We start from the raw sequence: 19,724 nt of genomic DNA on the forward strand, positions 1-19,724 counted from the left end.
GGCGCGCGGTCCAGGCGGCGGGCGCGCAGATCTCCGCGAACTCTCAGGCGCGGCTCCCCAAGGTACCAGCTCCACTCGGCCGGGAGGAAAGTTCGTGTGCCCCGGAGGTCACAGCAGCAGAGGGGCGCACCAGGCGGCGGCCACGAGGTGGGCTGAGCAGCCACACTGGGAAACCCAGCACCTCGGCCCCGCCACGGGACGCGCTCCCAGTCCCCCGCCCTGCGCACCCCACCCCCTTCGCTCTGCGGCGCACGCAGCCCTGCGGCCCCTGTCAGAAACCGCGGGATCCGCCTCGGAGAAGCAGAGCCGACTTGCACCCAGGACCCCAGGCCTCTGTCTTCCCGAACTGCCAGCCTCGGAGTTGCATCCGGCCTTCTCTTCTCCCCGCACAGCAAAGCGGGCTGGCCGGACGTCCCGAGCAGGCCACGTCCCGGCCCGGCCCCTGCGCGCTGAGGAGTGGAACCGGGGGCCGGCGTTCACTCCTGCTCTCTCCCCAACGCGCCAGAATCGGGGCTTCTGCTGGGGTTTGCAGCCGCGGGGGTGACGCCTTCCTCCGCCGGAGCTTCCCGCGGCAGCCCGCAACTTCCCTCTGCTCCGGAGCCGGGGAGCTGGCTCGCCCATCAGGTAAGGAAGGCTGCGGGCTCCTAAGCTCCGGCTCGGGCGGGCGTGTTTTTTGAAAGTTGATTTGAAATGCATCCAAGAGTGAGCCGGGCCAGTCGCGGCTCCTCCCCGAGGCGACTTCTTTGCTCCTGCAGACATTCCCGGCCCTGGCCGACCCGCGCGAGGACCTCCCCGCGCGCCCCGCACGCCCACTCCCGCGCGCCCCCCAGCAGCGCGCGCGCCAGCACGACGGAAGCGGGCGGGACGTCCCTCCGCTTCATTACGCTGCCTCTCTCCCAGCCCAGGCAGGTGAGGGCCGCGACACGGGGTGACCCGGACCTCGGGGTATGTCCTGGTGTGCTTGGGCCCAGACAGGCGGGGAAGAGCACCCCCTCTTGTTTTAAAAATTGTTTTTATTGCTGTCGTACCCAGTAGCTGAGTCCCAGAAGAGACATCCCCAGGGCCCACATTACTACAAGTTGGGCGGAGTCGATCTCAGGATGGGAAACCTGCGGACCGGCAGGGTAGGGGTGGGGGTGGGGGGCAGGAGAAACACCGAGGGGGTGGGGGGAGGAGGGAGGCCTAGGTACTTAACGCGTTGACTTCAAGTGAAATCAGATCAGTCAGAGCAGTGCGCTGTGCGACTCGTCTCTCCCCTCCCGCCCCGTGTTTCTCTAGGCGGGACTCGATCCTCCCGGTTCATTCGGGTCACCCTGGACACTCCCTTCGTCCTTTCCCAGGAGTGCGGTCCCCCGAGAGCGCCGAGTCCCTTCGGGCACGGAAGTCAGTCACATCCTTCCCTCTCCTCTACAGGTCCTCCTGGCGCGGTCCGAACATGCTGGACGGCCTGAAGATGGAGGAGAACTTCCAAAGCGCCATCGAAACCTCAGCCTCCTTCTCCTCATTGCTGGGTGAGTGATGAGGCCCTGTGCCCTGGGGCGCACCCAGGCCCAGGCGGCTCTGGAAACCCTGACAGCGACCTCGGGAGCTAGCATCCCGCGCCCCGTGCACCGCACTCCTAGTCTGTCGATGTCCGTCAGTCCTCTTGAGTCGTCCCCGTCTAAACAAAACCAGTAAACCTCCCTCAGGCTTCACAAGCCGGGCATCGAATTCCCTAAAGCCGCGAGGGGCGGGCAAGCGTGTTCGCCGGCGCTTGAGTGGCAAGTGATTAAAAACTACCCAGGGCTGGATTTTTTAATCACGGAGCTGATCGACGGCTCATAAATGCCACCCGTTTCTCTGCGGCCTCAGAGCAAGTACCCGAGGCCTGGAGCACCCAAGTTCGAGGCGGTTTCTTGCCCCCACCAACTCTAACCCCCTTTCCAGTCTTGGGCAAGGCCGAGGGACTTTTTTTTTCCGGGCGGGTGGGCAGCGCAACGCGGGGATTAGGCATCCCTGCGGGGCACTCGCCCAGGCTTTAATTAACTGAAGCCGGATCCTAGGTTCCGCGGGTCCTTTCCACCCCAGGCCCTTCTCGCCCAAGCGGAGCAACGGCGGGTCCACAGACCCCAAGAATACAGGTCTTTCTGAAAATCCGTGTAGACATTCTTGTTAGAGATCTTACCCACTTTACTCTTAGTCCTTTTCAGATTTGAATAAAAGGTGTGCTTCTTTCTTTCTTTTCTTTCTTTCTTCCTTTCTCTCTTTTTTTCTTTCTTTGAGAAACTTTTCGTTTTGTCATCTAAGCCCCTCTCCCCTTTACTTCTTTGAAACCGCTACAGCGGATTGAAGGCAGGGGATGGGACGCTTGGACTGGAGAAAAATTCCCACCCCCCATCCCCCAAACGAAATCACGCACTCTGGGCTCAGCTTTTCAGCCTCGGTTCCTAGAGTGTCCAGACACCCCCACCCCCACCCCTGTCCAGCTTCCGAAGAGTAGGCGGGCCAGAGCCCGCACTGCGCAGGCTGATAGCGGGTTCGGACTGAAGTCTACACGGCTGGCGTAGCGTTTTGCCCTGTGTGGGGCCCGGCCTACATCCGCTCAAACGCCTGGAGGTATGGCCTGGGATGCCGATCAACCCAGAAAACAAACAGAACTTTAAAAATTGAGAACCATCTCGCTGCTTTACCCAGCCCTTCCAGCCTCTTTCCTAAAGCGACTCAGGGGAAACTGAGTATCGCAGGGACACGGAAGAGGGCCAGTCCTTTGGGACACCGCGCTCAAGCGTGTGATCGTGGGAACGGGACTTCTTTAAATAGTTATGAAATGTGCCAACAAAGGCAACCAGGCGTCATCCATGAAAAAAAATGGACGCTTAGGTCTGCAAACTAAAGGGGCAAAAAAAAAAAAATACATAAAGGCCCAAGGGTATGATGGAGCGGGTTCCCCGATGTTGTTGAGTAGTTGGGGGAGATCTTTCTCCGCGCACCGCTCCTGGGCGCGCGTCGAGTACCCAGGCCTCAGCATTGAGTACTCAGTGCCCACTGTCTCCTTGGCGCTGCGATTTTAAATTCCGTCTGTTTTGACACTTCTTAATTATGAAAAGCCCATCTGCGATTTGCACGCAAGCCAAAAGATAGTATGGGTTCATTGGTTTAACCAATACTACGTTTGCCCAGGGTGAGACTTTACCCATGGGACTTTTTAGGAAAAGAGAAAATTTCAAGTTTCCCTCTTAAAAAAATGAAAACAAAACAGTATGATTGTGTTTTAACAAAGAAAAAAGCAGACCTGGTTTTTGCTCGTTCTGTTTTTAAACGTTTTATCATTCGTTTTAAACAGCGTTTTGCTGCTTAATTGGAACGTAATAAACTCAGAAACACCCTTTTATTTACAACCTTAATTTTACAGAATGTAAATCCGCTTGCGCTCCTACTTGACTATATTTGATAACTAAATGCCACCCGAAGATTTCTGCCTCCTCCTCTAGAATTTAAATTTCCATATACAGTCCCTGTTTATGAGAAAACGTCACCACTTATTTCTGTCACTTGGCTTGATTCCCCCTCCCCCCCTCAGGGCTGATGATGGCTGGTGTCAGGGTGCTTCTTCCTGGGGTGGAGGGTCCCCTGGAAATCGATGGGTGTGGAGCGATCGCAAGCGGGTTTGACAGGGTTGACCTGCGCCAGCGGCTCACTGGCGTCTGTCTGTTGCGGCTGCAGGCAGAACAGTGAGCGCAAAGTCTGTCTGCGAGGGCTGTCAGCGGGTCATCTCCGACCGGTTCCTACTTCGGCTCAACGACAGCTTCTGGCACGAACAGTGTGTGCAGTGTGCTTCCTGCAAGGAGCCCCTGGAGACCACCTGCTTCTACCGGGACAAAAAGCTCTACTGCAAGTATGACTACGAGAAGTAAGTGGCCGCGCTGCTGGTGCGCTCCCTTGCCCCCGCGCGCACTGGCCTCGGTGTGCTCGGGGGACTTTTCTTCCTTCATCCGCATCCTCTTCTGGAAGGCGTAGAAGGTACCCACCCGGAAGCCCACAGATTCTGGTTCACCCGGGGGTGGGTCTTCCGCACTTTCCCCAGGCGGTCGGCTTCTGCGCCTGTGCGCAATACCAAACCAGAAGCGCGCGGGAAATTATTTCTTTCTTGATTTTGTTCCCAGTTTTAGTCTTCCCAGCCCCCTTCCCTAAACCTGGCCATTCCCAGGGACCACTCTCTGTGGGCCTGTGACGTCCTCCGAGCTTGGTGCCTGTCCTCTGGGCTGTCAGCGACCACTGGGCTGTCAGTGACCGATGTGGCTTTTTTTGGTTCCCATACAATTTTACCCAGGTGTGTTGAGCCTTTCTCGTGCGTGTGCCTGGGCTATGAGGTTGGATGGAGCCACGGTTTATGTTTCCTGCTTGGGTTTGTACACTGGCGACAGATTGGGCTTGGAAATGGAACTGCTGCTGCTCCAAGTTGGCACACAAGTTGGCCTTTTCTCTTCCAGTATGCTTGGCTTTTGATAAGCCCTCCAGTGAAGGAGTTAGGGGGCCAGAAATTGGGGCCTGACTTTCCTAAAGCATATCCTCACTTAAGTCTAGTCTTGAATATGCTTTCTGCTACACAGCAGGTTCGATTCTCCTCCTGTCGGCCCGAATCTTCTGTTTTCTGGGAGTTGGGCGGCAAGTATTTAAGCGACTGGTTTATTTTGAAGCTAGATTTCTGTAATTCCCAAGTGAATGTGAGTTTTCCTTATTTTTGCTGGGCTGGGCAGACCTGGAGGAGTTCAGGGAAGTAAGGAGAATCAATTGCTTTCCCTCAGGAAAGTGGCTAACTTAGGAGCATTAGCTTCACAGTACTGTGGAGGGTTTGGGGAGAGAAAAATGGTACAAAAGAGTGCTCTGTCTCTGTACATTAAAACTGGTATTTATATTGACTGTGTGGGTGTATGCATCTGAGAATTCTGCATTGGTCATTGGTGAATAAAGTGGACAGCATTATTTGAAGCTAATCCAAAAAGGGTTTGATGTGCCTAAAAATGTAGTTTCTATGATGTTTTTAAAAACAAAATGAAAGGGGACGTACTGAAGAGGACTAAGCACCACACTAAGAAATGCCAGCGATATCTTGGTGGTCATGTTGTCTGACAAATGATTAGACTTAGTAAACACACACACACACACACACACACACACACACACACACACACACACACACACACACACACACACACACACACACACACACACACACACACACACTCTCTGCTAGTCCATGTTTCCTTATCTTAGAGAGAACAGGACACATATTTGTTGTTTTAAAAAATACATTTTCACAACCTTATGGATACTCAGTTTTAGATGAGTTGACCAATACAGAATTATACCAAAAAATGAACATCCTGACCACTGCAGGAAATGACCCTTATGATTAACATTTGGAAACACGTTTGTCTCTGTTCTGGGTTTTTGTTTATGGCCACAAATGTCTGAGTAAAAAGTAACAATTTTTAGGAAATTAAGCAGATTTGGTCTACACAATTTTAAGTATTACCTTGAGTTAAATGGTCTGGTTGATTGCTTGTCCTCGCCCTCCCCTCCCCCTGCTCTCTTTCTTGATTTTGGTATTGTATGGATCCAATCTTTATCTTTCTGTTTATAGATTACTGAAATGTCCACATCCTTCAGCCACAACACTAGCACATTTCAAAAGTATTGGAGCTTAAGAGAGGATTTGGGTTGTGAATTTCTATTCTGTTTGTTAAAAAAAAAAAATCAGGAATCAAAGAAGGCTTAAGGGTCAACACAGCTGTCTGGCCAGTCAAATCTTCTTTAAGGAAGTCAGGCTGTGTCAAGAGGAGAAGAAACAGTTGTTGTAAAGTACTTAACACCACAATGTGCCTTCCATTTCAGCCCTCCAGGTTTGGTGGGGTTTGGGCTTATTAGCTGGTGAGGGTCAGTTCTCCCCTCACAAAGCTATTTCTGCAAAGAGAAAATTGCAGGGATCAACTTGCCAGCTGTTGGCCAGAACCAAGGAGATTTTGCAGAGGAGGGGGTGTGTGTGAACTGTATGTATTGTTCAGAGAGGTGTTGGTAGAACCATGGAGGTTTTTAATTTAAAAATATCTATTGAAACACAGATATTTACAATCAGTATGCTGTGCTCTTTAGTTTCTAGCGTGTTCTCAGTATTGGTCAGCTCAAGGGTTGCGTTTTAGATTCATGTATTCTTTTTTCCCCCCCAAAATCCTCTGTTCCACATTTCAAACATACTCTTAGAACAAAGCATACATATATATATATATGTCATATATACATATGTATATTTATCTGAAACTCTTGATGCTATTACTCTGTAGAATACTTATGGTAGGAGAAAGTGAACTGATGATTTAAAAAAGTAGGCTTAAGGACAATTTCTTTATTCAAGACACTGGACAAAGTAAGGGAAAAATGGCCAGAAGAATCTCCCAGCCTGCCTTCAGGAGGCTTATAGCCTAAAACTTTCCATCTGTAATCTTACCATCAAGAATTCCTTGAAAACTTGCACACCTGAAGTGCAGGACTTGATATTGATCAGAAACTGTTTGGAATGACCAGATATTTATCACTCAGGATAGAACTCTTATTTGGAGAGTAGTACTGAAAGAATTAGAGAACACTTTCTATTACATTAGTAAACATGACTTTGCTTTCTTGCTTTTTTTTGGTGGAGTTGTGGTCCCTTAAAAATTGAGATGCAGAGAAGGTAAATTGTGGAACATTTCATGAGGGAATGTTCAGGCAGTACTTTTTCTTCAAAAGTCATGAAGTTCAAATGCTGTTTCCACATGTCTAAGTACAATGCAACAGTCACACACATTCATGAAGTTGGGGTTGTCCTGCTTATTTTAGCCACTTGTATGCATCCATGGCTGATGAGGAGATTTTTGTCTTTGAATTATTAGCTGTGAATAGCTTGGGTCAGGCAGCCCCTTAAAAGGTGAAAATACCATCCTGTCCAATAGTGGTTACACTTTCCTTGAGTCAAACACCAACTTTTTTTTTTTTAAAACCAAAATTTTAAACCAAAATTTTCTAATTAAAAAAACTGAAATGATGATGTTTATTTAGGTACAACCATTCATTTGAAATGTCAGGATATTTTACTCTTTGTCCCTAATACTTTGACACCTTGAGGAATACTTGATCTTCTGACTTCCCCCCAAAAGAAATAAGCAACTAAGGTCAGGATGTAAATACTGATTTATGAACATTCCAAAATGAGAAATTTTGTAACTCAGGAGATGTCTCCAAATAAAAACAACTAGTTAGACATTGATCAAGCTGTGTTCTGTGATATCAAACATTAGGGATACCTAATGTGTAGATTTTTATAGACTGGATCCAATTGTCTTCAGGGGTCCTGAAAGCTAGCAGACAACCCACATATTTTCCAGCCTAGAAGATTTCTATTTATATAACTGTTGTTGCTGATTTAACTGAGTCCTCTATGATCTGGTTAGTTTGGAGTTTTCCCTGAATTTGTTCCAAACAAATGCTGTAGTTGGACTTCAGTCAGAGACAGAAGAGACTGCTGAATAACGGGAATGTGGTAATACAATAGATAATTAAGCCTTCTGGAAGGGATCCCACATTTAAATCAAGTTTATATTGTTTCTTTCATGTGCCTGGCGGCTTGTTGGGTCAGGAGGGGCCCTCTCCCTTCACATATGAAGTTTATCATTATCCCTGGGATTGTTCTAGACACCCTAGGAGCAGTGTGGGATAGTTCTGCTGTCATCAGGACTGTTCTCACAGCATCATAACTCCCCACATGTCAGCAAATCGCAGGCCTTGGGAACCCTTCTCTCAGAGGGTCAGTTGGTGTTCTCTTCCCTTCTTTTTGGAGCAGATTGATTTCTAAGGAAAGGGACTGAAATGGGGGAAAGTGGATATGATCACACTTAAAGAGATTTTTTTTTTTATCTTTCTTTTGATCTGCTGATTGGCAGCCCTGAGACAAGAAAACGACTTAGGTAATGCTGTCTATTAGGACCAGTAATGAACTAATTCTGCATTTTATCAAGGGTAGTATAGGAGGTGGTGTTGTGTGTGTGTGTGTGTGTGTGTGTGTGTGTGTGTGTGTGTAGGAGGGGTTAGTTTGATTTTATGACTGTGACATTACTTGGGCATGCAGTTCCTCATAAAAGGAGCCCCTAGATGAAATTAGAGGCAATTGTTAGATTTTTTTTCTCTCTACTTTAACTTTTGTTGGCCCCAATCCTGGCACAATAAAATTTAAGGAATATAAAAATCAAACACAGCTAGGTAATAAATTGATGTCTGCGTTAAATTATAGGGGCTTAGCCTGAAATTAGCAGTCTAAGGGCTGTGGCTATGTTTACCCAGGCGGACTACCTTATTTATTTACTTTTCTGTTTTAATTTTCAAGGGTGGTTGAAAACATACCCTGCTCAGAGGTGTTTTCTCTTTGTATAAGTATCCAACCTTGGACATGACTTTCTTGGATTCTAGGAGTTTTTGAAAAATAGTTAGATAGCGGGAGTGGATGCTAGTAGTATTTTGGGAATTAGAATACTAGATATGAACATTGCCCTAAAAACAGAGAAAGGTTATGGGGTTATTTTGGTCTTTAACTAATTGGGACATAATTTAAAGAGTTAACGTATCCAGTCTGGTTTTAGGTTCTGAACAATCCTAGTGCTTGTGTTTTCTAACTGGCTAGAAAATAGCTTTTGATATTCTGATTTCAGAGACAAGAACTATCTGGGTAGGTTGTTATTTATCTTGCTGTTTAGTTTCATTTTTATTTATAACTTTTGTATTAATGAAAAGACGGTTACTAATTTCAGAGAAGTCTTTTCACTGTTTAAATTATGAGAAAGTTTTTGAGGATAATGAGCAGGAACTATTTCTCTAATAAGTACAGCTTTGATTATTAAATCATTAGCCAATTATCTTCATTTTCATCACCATCATCATCATCATCAGCCAATGAAATTACTTGGGCTTTAAAACTTAGAATAAATAAGACTTTAAACTATTCATTACAGGACCAGAAATTGCAAAGCATCTTAGAGTGAATGTGTATTAATAAAATGTGGTTGTTGAATGTTATCAATGCCAAAATATCAAATATCTAATTACTTAAAGCTGATTACAAAGTACAGTTGTACAATACTGGGAAATAAATTATGGAAGAAATTATGGAAGAATAGCTACAGGAGAAAGATTTAAAAATCATTTCTGCCTAAGCTATAAAATCTTAGTTGTATTTTACTGATGTTTGCTTTTTATTATTTTTCAATAAACTCTTTGGGATCTCGATTTTTAAATGCTCTTTCACATCTTTAGAGAGGGGTTCTGAGACAAGCCACTTCAGGGTAAGATAAAGAGGATGAGGCACCCTGGGGGGTGGGGAGAGTCTCTCTTACTCCTACAGAGCAGAAAGGTTTCTTTGTGTGAAGGGTGTCTTATACCCATCATGCCTGCAACTCTTCCTTGGGAACACCTGATGTGTTTTTCTGAAGTTAATTGGGGACTTAGAACAGTGTGGTTGCCAGGTACATTTGCAGATTTGGTTTGGGGAAGTTGGTAATTTTGTAGGAAAGATTCTGGAACAAATATCACAAGGGATGGAGAAAAGATCCCCTTGTGTCCCTTCCAGTGGTATATTTTCCATTCATCGTGGAAAGAGAATCTGTCCTGGGGCTCCTTAGGTTTTACATTTTCTCCTTAGTCTCTAACTGGCATGACATAGGCATTTAGTGTATTTATCACAATTAAAATTAGTCATGTTATCTCTGGCCGCTGCTGACTGCAGCTTTGTGTCTCTTTGTTATATCTTAAATGAAACCTAAATCAACCATCTTGCAAGCATCTTCCAAATGTCAGATTGTTATTTTAGTAAAGCACAATGATCCGTCTCTATATTTTTAACCAAGGTGAAATTAATAAAATCACCATGGCCCTGGCATTAATTAGCAGGAGGATTAGAGCAGTAGCGGCTAAAAAGGAGGTGTAAACACTGTAATCTTGCTACATGTTTGTTTTCACACTACTGAAAATAAATAAAATGAGACTTAGGAAAAGGATTAAGTTTCTTTTGGCATTAGATAGCAGATGCTATTGGAATGCAGCAGAAGTACTGAAGTATTAATGAAGATATTATATAAGGAATAAAAACAAACCTCTGTTTCTTTGCTACCTTATGGGAATAACTTGGTCTCCTCACTAGTAGTAGCCCCTGTCTGCATAGTTAAAAAAGGATTTAAAAAAAAATCTCCCCTTGTGCTGTTCTTATCAGTGGTGAGTAAGGCCCACCAAATCATCTGTAGAGCTTGTCACCTGGCTGGCATGCACAGATAACCTAGAATTTAACATCATTAGGTTCTCCATTATTGCATCCAAAATGTCATAACAACTAAAAATACAAAGTAGACTGTGCTTTTCCTAGTCCTGCAACTGAAGTCACACGGAAATCTCTTCTAGCCTTTCAAGGTTCCAGTTTGGGAATACTATTTTTGGATAACAGCAAATATGTCTGGCTCTCCTGACTCTCTAGGCCTCCAGGGTTCCTCTACACTATTAGATACGTGTCTTGTCATATAACAGATGAGTCCTGATAGGTTTCTGGCCATTATGGATTGGAATGTGTTTGTTTGACCTTCCTAATAAACTCTGTCCATATAAAAAATGGACTCTGTGCTGTATTGGACTTCACATCTAGCCCTGTCCTACTCTGCCTCCCCTCAATCCCCTTTTCCCCATGGAACTCTATTAAATAATGTGACGCGTATGCATCTTATCGACTGCCTCTTCTTCATCCTTAGGTATTCTTGTGATCTGTTAGTATGCTCTCCATTTCCATACATGGAGGGACCTTTTGGATACACAAAATAATAGCTCTGCCACGTGACCATCAAATTGTGGTGTGGGGCTCAGGTAAATGGTTGGCAAAGGACATTGGTCGCAGAGTTGCATGGTTCTGTGATCATTACTCTTTGGTGACTGTTATTGGACCTCTGGAAACCTCTGAGTATGCTGGCACCCTGGTAGAGGCTGGGTTATATCTTACTACTAAAAGGGGATGTCTTTTGGTGCAACAGAGAAATACCTGAGTCTGGTGCTGCACAAGTCCATGGGGAGAAGGAGGAGTGTGGTGAGTATTCTGACAGGCTATTATGCCTTACCCCACTCTCACCCTTTGCAGCTTCCCTGGATATAGCATTTCTCCATCCTGGAAGGACCCATCTCGTATCTCTTGAGTGCCAGTTCTGCTGCAGGAGGGACTGGTGTCCTTTGGAGCAATATCCTGTCTTCATTCCTCTCTACCCCTGCAGTTACAAGCAGCTACTCCTTGACTCACAACTGGATTGACTCCTCCCTATCAAGCCTCAGGAGTCTTTAAAAGGATTTTTCAAAACAAAACAAAACAAAACACCCCCTCCTGAACTCCAGATTAGCCTCTTAAGCTCATTAAAGTTCCTTTAAATACCAAAATGTTGGGCTCCTGGGGACTATCCCCCCAAACCATATTTTCATTCTTAACATTGTTGTCATTCACTGTGCAGCAGATTAGGCCCAATCCCTCTGGACCCAAGAAGCAGCCCCCCACCTCCTCTCTGCAGGAGGGTCCCAATATGTCTTTGTTTCAGCATCTAGGATAGCCTGAGGCTGAGTAGGAGCTGATGCCAGCTTGGGCTAGGCCTGTCAGCTTCAGAGTAGAGAAGTGGACATCTCTCCTCAGGATGGGGCCCAGAGTGGAGAAAGGTGTAGCTTTTGCAGTTGCTCTGGAGCTTTACAGCTATTGAGTCTCAGTCACTGGACAGAACTAGGAATGGGCTTGGATTTATAGAACTCAGGAAGGCTTTGGGGGTTCTTTTATCTGGGATGGGCAACAACACCGGAGCTCAATGTTAGTGTGTGCCTGGTCCATCCCTGATCAGAGGGGGATTATGCCGGTTCTCCTCTCCCATATTTCATGGCATCTACCTCCTCTTTGAGCCTTCCTCCCCTAATGCTAACTCTTGGGGAGAGTTTTCTGGCTTTGACAGTGGAACAAATCCTTTTTAACATAACCATCTAGAGTTCCCTCCCCTGCTGCTGGCCTCCCCTCTACTTTCTCCTCCTGATGCTCCTCCTCAAGTGATCGCAGGAGTTCTCTTTGTGCATGTGTCCCCTATAATGACAGCCACCATCTTCCCAGGGATTCAGACACAGCTCTTCAGTGCCAGGAGACCCTTTCCCTGCCTCTCTGGCTGGAAGTTGTGGTCCATTGCATCACTGGCTTTCTAATTCATTGTTGGATCTCAGCTGAGCTACGCCTTCTTACTTGTCTTGTGCTCTAAACCCATCTTGTGACCTTTTGCATTCCAAGTTGTTCAGTGCCTAGACTAGAGCCTCATTCTGAATAGTTGTCAGATTGGAGAAAATGTTGTGATATAATTCACCCTGGTGTGTGTGGGGGTATGTGCATGGCAAGGAGCTGTTCTTCTGAAGAGTCTTCTTAATTGGAAGGATATTCAGTCAAAAGAATGATCATCTTATTGTCAAATTTTAAACCCTAGAATGGGTAGAGGGGATAATTTTAGGGTCTTCTTTGATTGCCTGTATGTGAGGTTAGCTGTGAGTTTTCACCTACTCCCTTTCTTATAGGTTTTAATTTCTTTGTGTTTAATTATTGGTTAGGGTCTTTTATTTCAAAAATCCATAGCCATAGGTGCAAGAGGATGGACAGATGAGTATGAATGGTTTGGGCATTAAATGACTCTGTATAACTGAAAAAGATAGTTTGAAACATGTGTCTTATTGTCAAGGGATATGTAAATGACAGTGTTCTTATCAATACAAAGGAGAAAACACTGGTCATGATAGCATAAGGGTTTTGTAAGATAGCAAGCACAAAAAGCCTAAGTAAGTAAAAATGAAAAAGATAAATGAATTAAAAACTAAATGGGAAATGTGGAGTACTAGAGAGGATTGGGTTTTATTTTACTGTTTTTTTCCCCCTTAAATATGAGCAAAAGCCTAAATGCATTCTTAGGAGTATGTAATCCATAGACACATAGACTCAGGGGTCAATGTGTGTATGGTCAAATTTTTGCTGTGTTGCTTATTAGCTGTGTTTGCATGGGTAGGTTCTCTTTCTTATTTGACATCTGTTTTTTTCTCCTTTGGAAAGGGGATAATCATAATTGCAACCTACTTGGGTCATTTTGGGTTGGTATTGTAAAACTTGTAGATCCAGTAAGACTGACAGAAAATGCCACATTAGTTATTGTGAAAAAAAAAAAAAACAGCAAAGGAGAAGTTTATGGTTTTCTTCTCTGCATTTGATAGCAGAGGAAATTGAGGCTCAGAGAATTTAAGAACTTGCCCAAGGTCATGCTGCTAGTAAAGAATGAAGCTGGAATACTCTCCTCAGCCCCTGACCACTGGTTCAATGGCCATTCCACTAAATCACACCATCTGCTGCTTGAATTTTGGTGTTCACACCCCAGTGAGATCACAATTCTCAGTTTATCCTGTTGAACAAGCTCTTGGAAAACAAGTCCCCACCTGCTGGATTCTTGAGCTATCAGGCAGCCTTCCCAAGGGCAGCTGTTCCGTTGTAAAGGAAATTTTGTAGGATTTGGGAATTGCCTAAGTGATTGTATGTGTGTAAAAGCTGCTGGTATAAACTCATCACTCCTGCTTGTCAAACTTGCCCATCCCATCCTCTCCAATCATTCCATCTGTGCTACCCCATTGTTCATCTTCCTGTGCCTTACCTGTCTACCCCCCTCCCCCAAGAATAGTAAGAGACAAGCAGCATATATTTGCCTTCCCTTCATCTTCTCAGGCTTTGTTATCAGGGACTCTTATCCTGTGAGCTGGACTTCACATTTGGCAACAGACTGTTAAAAGATCAGATCCAGAGCCTTCCAGACATAGCTTCCATTGGGACCGGCAGCAGCTGTCCATCTATTGCTTGGTTAACTCCCTTTCCAAGTTTCCTTCTGAACTGTGCTGTATTTGCAAACAAGTCCCAGCCTCAACTAGAGAAGATTCCCCTGGGTTCCACGTGAGGCTGTTTTCCAGAACTGACGACACATTCCCCTTCTCTCTTACAGGATGGCACTTGGCCTGGCTGGATTGAAATGGTTCTAGAACCTTTCTCTCTCCCTTTCTCTCTCCTCCCTCTCTGTTTCTCTCTCTCTCCCTCTCTCTCTAGTTAAATATTTTGTATTGTAATCTTTTCTCATCATTGCAAACATGTTGCCCTTTTAACTAGTCCACTTTTAGAGAGATGAAGTGTATGAAGTGTATTTCAGAATGTAATCTGGTTCAACTTTTGTTTAATACAACTAGAGATTTCAGGTAACACATGGACAGTTGGAATGCATTTTACTTAGTTGATATACATTTCTCAAATTTAGTATTAAATTGACTCTTAACAATGGGCTCATTAATTGTCATCAACTTTAATCAACAAATAGACATGAAATTCTTATATATGTCAGATGTTTAAAAAATGAATGAAACAAAGCATTGCTGGATGTATTAGCAATCTAAGATTCTGTTCTGAAATTCCAATTTTTAGACGCTTAAAAAAGCAAAACTGTTCAAAGAGAGGCAGGGACAGAGGGACAGAGAAACACCTTATGCAGGCATTTTGCTATTGGGGTCACTTAGATCATAAACTATGAGGGAAGGGTTTTTTTTTTTTTGTTAGTTGCGGGGCTTGAACTCAGGACCTGGGCACTGTCTCTGAGCTTTTTTTTTTTTTTTTTGGGTTCGGTCGTGGGGCCTGAACTCTGGGCCTGGGCGCTGTCCCTCAGCTCTTCAGCTCAAGGCTAGCATTCTACCACTTGAGCCACAGCACCACTTCCGGCTTTTTTCTTTTTGCTTATGTGGTGCTGAGGAATCGAACCCAAGGCCTCATGCATACAAGGCAAGCGCTCTACCTCTGAGCCACCTTCTCAGCCCCTCTCTGAGTTTTTTTGCTCAAGGATAGTGCTCTACCACTTTGAGCTACAGCGCCACTTCCAGTTTTCTGGTGGTTGATCAAAGATAAGAGTATCCCTGACTTTCCTTCCTGGGCAGGCTTTGAACCTTGATCCTCAGATCTCAGCCTCCTAAGTAGATAGGCTTATGAACAGCTGTTTTGTTTTTAATTTCAAGCATTTTGCACAGTATGTGATCCAAGAGGCACCCAGTAAAGACTTGTTAAATAAATTCAGAAATGGCTTGCTTGGAGTTGTTGAAGAACGTCATAGAATGGGTGACAGATTAGCTGGATCTTGGAGAATGGATGGGAATGTAGGCAAAGGGGACAGGGGAGAGACTTTCAAGTAGAGAAAGAAAGATGTGAAATGGAGTCTTGGAAAGGAAGTGTGGTGGCCCCTGGGGCCACTTGTCACAGAAATGGTGGTGTTCACAGCACGGTAGTCTGGTTGTGGACTACAGTGTAGTGCCAACCAGTGAGGTACACGTTGTGTACCATGTGGACTTCAATCACATCCTGTTTATTACCGTAGAACCATAAGGGGTTTCTCAGCAATGGAAGAATATGACTATTGTTTCTCACAGAGGCAATTCTGGTAGCAAACTGGGGCACCAATAGGAGCCTGGGTAAAGGCTAAGCAGAGGCAGTAATCAGATAGTTGCTACTATAGGCTTTGGGAGATTATAATAAAGATGTGAATTAAGATGGAGACATTGGGACTAGAGAGAATAGAAATGATCTAGAAAATATTCCTGACATAAGTTGAACTTAATGACTTTGGGGAGAGGGAGGATTTGAAGATGATCTAGCAGGGGTAAGGTGACAGTCTTAGCAAGCTATACCTCATACAGGAATTGAAGAAATGGAGCAGAAATTTGGGACAAGCAGAGCTAGAAAATGAGAATAAATGTGGATGTGCGGAGTTCACTGGCGAGATGCTCAGGGGGACTGTCCAGGAGGCAGCTGTGAAAGAACAGCTGAGAGCTAACCTGGATTCAACTCTTTAGGCTACATTATTACAAAAAATATGTAAAGGAGAGAATACCCAAGGTGTTAGTAATACACTGAGAAGATGGTCAAGGATGGAGCTTTGGGAGAGCATTAGCATTCAAAGCCAGGAAAAAACAAATGTTACAGAATGACAGAAGCATGAGAAGACACAAGGGGAGTGGGGCTCTGGAAACATGATGGGGGGTGGGAATTTTCAAGAAGGGCAGCTTCATTGCCTTTGGAATTGTAAGGCAACCATTGGGCAATCTTATAAAGACTAGTTTTATTAAAGGTACAGGGAGTTGGGACAGGATTCTATCGTGAAAAATAGGTCAAGATGAGAGGGAGGGATGGTGGCCAATTTGGAAGGATGAAGATAGCATTTGGGGTGGAGACAGGGAAAAAGGGAAAGTATTTTAGGATTCGGTCATTTGTGTCTACCTGATGGTTAGAGCGAGTTTAGCTAGGAAAAGGGAGGAGGTTGAAGATGGAGTATAGGTGTACACCTACTCAACAGGGAAGTCATTTAGGAAAGGACACAGAGTCTGATCTAGGTTTAAACTTTCCCAACCATTTATTGCCTTTGTTCTCTTGTGCTGAAACTGATCATAATCATACAGAGGCTGGAGAGATAGGTCAGCTTTTCTCCACTCCTCTAAGACACAGAGTCTGATCTAGGTTTAAACTTTCCCAACCATTTATTGCCTTTGTTCTCTTGTGCTGAAACTGATCATAATCATACAGAGGCTGGAGAGATAGGTCAGCTTTTCTCCACTCCTCTAAGACTTTTCCTAGGTGGCTATTGTAGCTCCTCAGTCTTTTCCTAAGGCCACTCCGGTTCATGTCCTGGGAATGGGAGCAGTGAAGACCCAGCCTGTTTTGTTTCCATCTTCAGATAGTCTGTCTGTGTAACAGCACCTTGTCTGTCTTCTTTCATTTCTGCTCCTAATCCATGCAGAGATCTGTGTATTCAAAGGTACACCACTGTGTGGACAATTTCTCAGGACAAGTCTTAGACCAGGCCAGGAACTACTAGTCAACCATGTTTCACTAAAAAGACCATCCACACTGAAGAGTGTTTTCTCTGGCGCTTGAAATATCTCTTAAGACAAAGGAGTTCAAGATTTGGATATCATCCTCTTGTTGGTTACAAAATGGTGGCTGAATCTCTCACTATCTACTGTTTTATAGTTTGGTCAATTTGCTTGTTGTGGTAATCTTCCTTTGGTTGCTATCACAAAGTGTTTGACACTGGGAACTCTATAGAAAAGAGGTTTATTGAGATAATAGTAATAGAGACTGAAAGTGCACAGTCAGGTGATTCCCTGTCAGCGTCTGGTGATGGCAGTACAGTGGTGGAAACCTGTGCAGAAGATGATTTACTGAGATAGGAAGCCAGAGGAATTCAGAGGCCAGGCTTGCTCTCTTGATTACAACTTGCTTTTGTGGGAACTAACTACCTCCCCTCCCCCCCACAAGAACCAAATTCATTGCTTCCAGGGGAAGTGCCCACATGCCTTAATTGCCTCCCACTAGATCTTACTTCTTAAGGGTCCAACCATTCTAAACATCCCTTTACTGAGGACCAAGCTTGCAGCCTTCCCTTTGGGGATCACATGCCAACCAGATGTAAATGATGACAGTTTGTTCATAGGCTTACTTTCTTAGACTGAGGGGTTGGGCGGGGGGTAGAGTGACATTGTAGACGACAGTGTGTTTTCAGAATCCTTGGGGCTTTAATCCTGTCTTTGTCCCTTTGTGGGCTGGGTTGGCCTGGACAAATCACTTAGCCTCTTTGAGCTCATTCCATTTGCCAAAGTGCTTGAGCACTCTGAGGTGTGGAGTGTGATCAGGAACAGTGTGACTTGTGCAGTGCAGTGGTACATGGTAGATAGAAGTTCTTCCTTATGTCTAGGCAGTAGATTTCATTATTATGTAGGGAAGTAGAGGAGACAAGGTTATAAGGGGCCAGACCTCTTAGCTCAGAAAGGAATTAAACTGAACTAGGTGTTGCCAAAGAAGCTGAATATTTTCCAATGGCTCTGCCTCTGTGGCCAGTAAATTCAGTGGAAAATATATTAGTGATGGGTTATTTGATATCATAGACATCCAGCTGATTCATGGAATGAATTTTTCTACTTTTCAACTGGTAGTTAGGGCTTAGTTTAGTAGTGCTAGAAGGGGCATTTGGGCGGAGAACTGTAATACAAATTGTAATACTTAGTGATGTATTATTTTCCAATTTCCCTGTTGACAGTTAAAGAGCAAGGGCCAAATGGAATGCACTCTTTTAAATGGCAACACGGACTCAGTGGGATTGTTGGAAAGCCATTAGTAGCCAAACCTAGTTAATATCAGCTCAGGTAAATGCTCTCCACCACTGGCTCCTTTCCCCAACTCAATTATTAAAGGATTAAAAGACTTCCCCAATGAACTCCCTTAAAAATTTAATGACATTCAGTCTTGTAGAGGTCAAACTATTATGGTGAAGTGATTTCAGCTTTGCCCTGACCTTGCTGGTTAATCAGAGACGAAAGAGGTTCTGAAGCTCACATTACCTGTAATAGGGTCAGACTATCAATAAAATCACTTGCTGTGGAATCCAGGGAACTCAGGTTCTTGATTTTACCAGGTCGTGCAAACTTCTAGTAGAAAAATAGAGGGGAGGGTATGTCTTACTTCAAGCCTTTTAATCAGTGTGTGTCGGTCTAGATGGTACTCTGTCTTCCTTAGAACTGGAAGGTTCTGTGTCCATATCTTGCTTTGATGTTGTAGCTGTATGTAAGAGTCACTCAGTCCTTAGCAGTCACTTCAAGGCTCCTTGGATATGCAGCATGTATTTCAGTTGTTTCATTGCATAAGCATACACAAATGTGGACACGAGCTTGGGGCTCTCCGTTCTCTGGCGTGACAGAGGATGTTTATGTGAGATCAGTAAGGAAAAAAGCTGGGATGCAACCTGTGGCTAGGGAACCAAGTCAACTCCTCTTGGTTTCCATGGGAACCAACCTAGGTTCTTAGATCCACCAGCTCCAGGGGATTAGTAACTGAGCCAGTCACTCTCAAACAAGTCAAGGACAAGTAAGTCTCAAGTCTCAAGGACAGCTGTGCACACTGGTGCTCTGCAAATCTAAGTGAGTAGTGGAAAGATGCGGTGAAGGATGAGGGTGTTATAGCACACCAACCGGTACCATCTTTCTAGACTGGTGTCCACAGATAAGCATGAGCCATTATCCCAGCTTTAATTTTTAAATAGGGTCTCACTAAGTCTTTATTTCCCCACATGGTTTAGCCTTGAAGCTTGATCCTCCTACTCTGTATTCATTCTTACTCCTGTAACATCTATATATTTCTTCTGTCCCCAGACCACCAATCACCTCCAGCGTTATGACTTAGCTTCCTTCTCTAGCATGTCAGTATATTGTCACTATTGACAAACTCAGTGAGTGCAGGACCATTGTTGGGTTCATGTTGGGCCATTGGTATTAGTGCAAGGCCTGGAAGAACTGAGTGGAGGAGGAAAGGAAAACAAGCTCTGTAGGATGATTCCAGGATGTTTCATGTGAGCCCGTTGTATGGTAATGGCCATGCTGCTGTCGGCATGAATGCAGCAAGGCTACAGGGGACACTGAGACCCTTTGGGCAGTGGGCAAGATGATAGTTTACTTGTCATTTGTATTATTTATTCTTTGTAGAACTTCCATAGAAGCCACAGAATGGAGGGGAAAATGTGAAGGAATCAACAAGTGAAAAATCCGCTCACTGAAAATAGGTGGGGACT

At 44.8% G+C, this 19,724-nt stretch overlaps 1 protein-coding gene across 1 annotated transcript in view; it reads left to right on the forward strand.

The window, feature by feature from the left end:
• The first annotated feature begins 1,435 nt into the window (after positions 1 to 1,435).
• Lmx1a (LIM homeobox transcription factor 1 alpha) overlaps positions 1,436 to 19,724 on the forward strand; it is a 136,865-nt gene continuing 118,576 nt past the window's right edge. The window contains exons 1-2 of the mRNA XM_042677367.1: positions 1,436 to 1,511; positions 3,703 to 3,889. Of these exons, the coding sequence (XP_042533301.1) occupies positions 1,436 to 1,511; positions 3,703 to 3,889 (263 nt within the window). The remainder of the gene's footprint in view (positions 1,512 to 3,702; positions 3,890 to 19,724) is intronic.

Source organism: Dipodomys spectabilis, unplaced genomic scaffold, assembly GCF_019054845.1.
Source record: "Dipodomys spectabilis isolate Male_0828 unplaced genomic scaffold, ASM1905484v1 ptg000036l, whole genome shotgun sequence".
NCBI lineage: Eukaryota > Metazoa > Chordata > Mammalia > Rodentia > Heteromyidae > Dipodomys > Dipodomys spectabilis.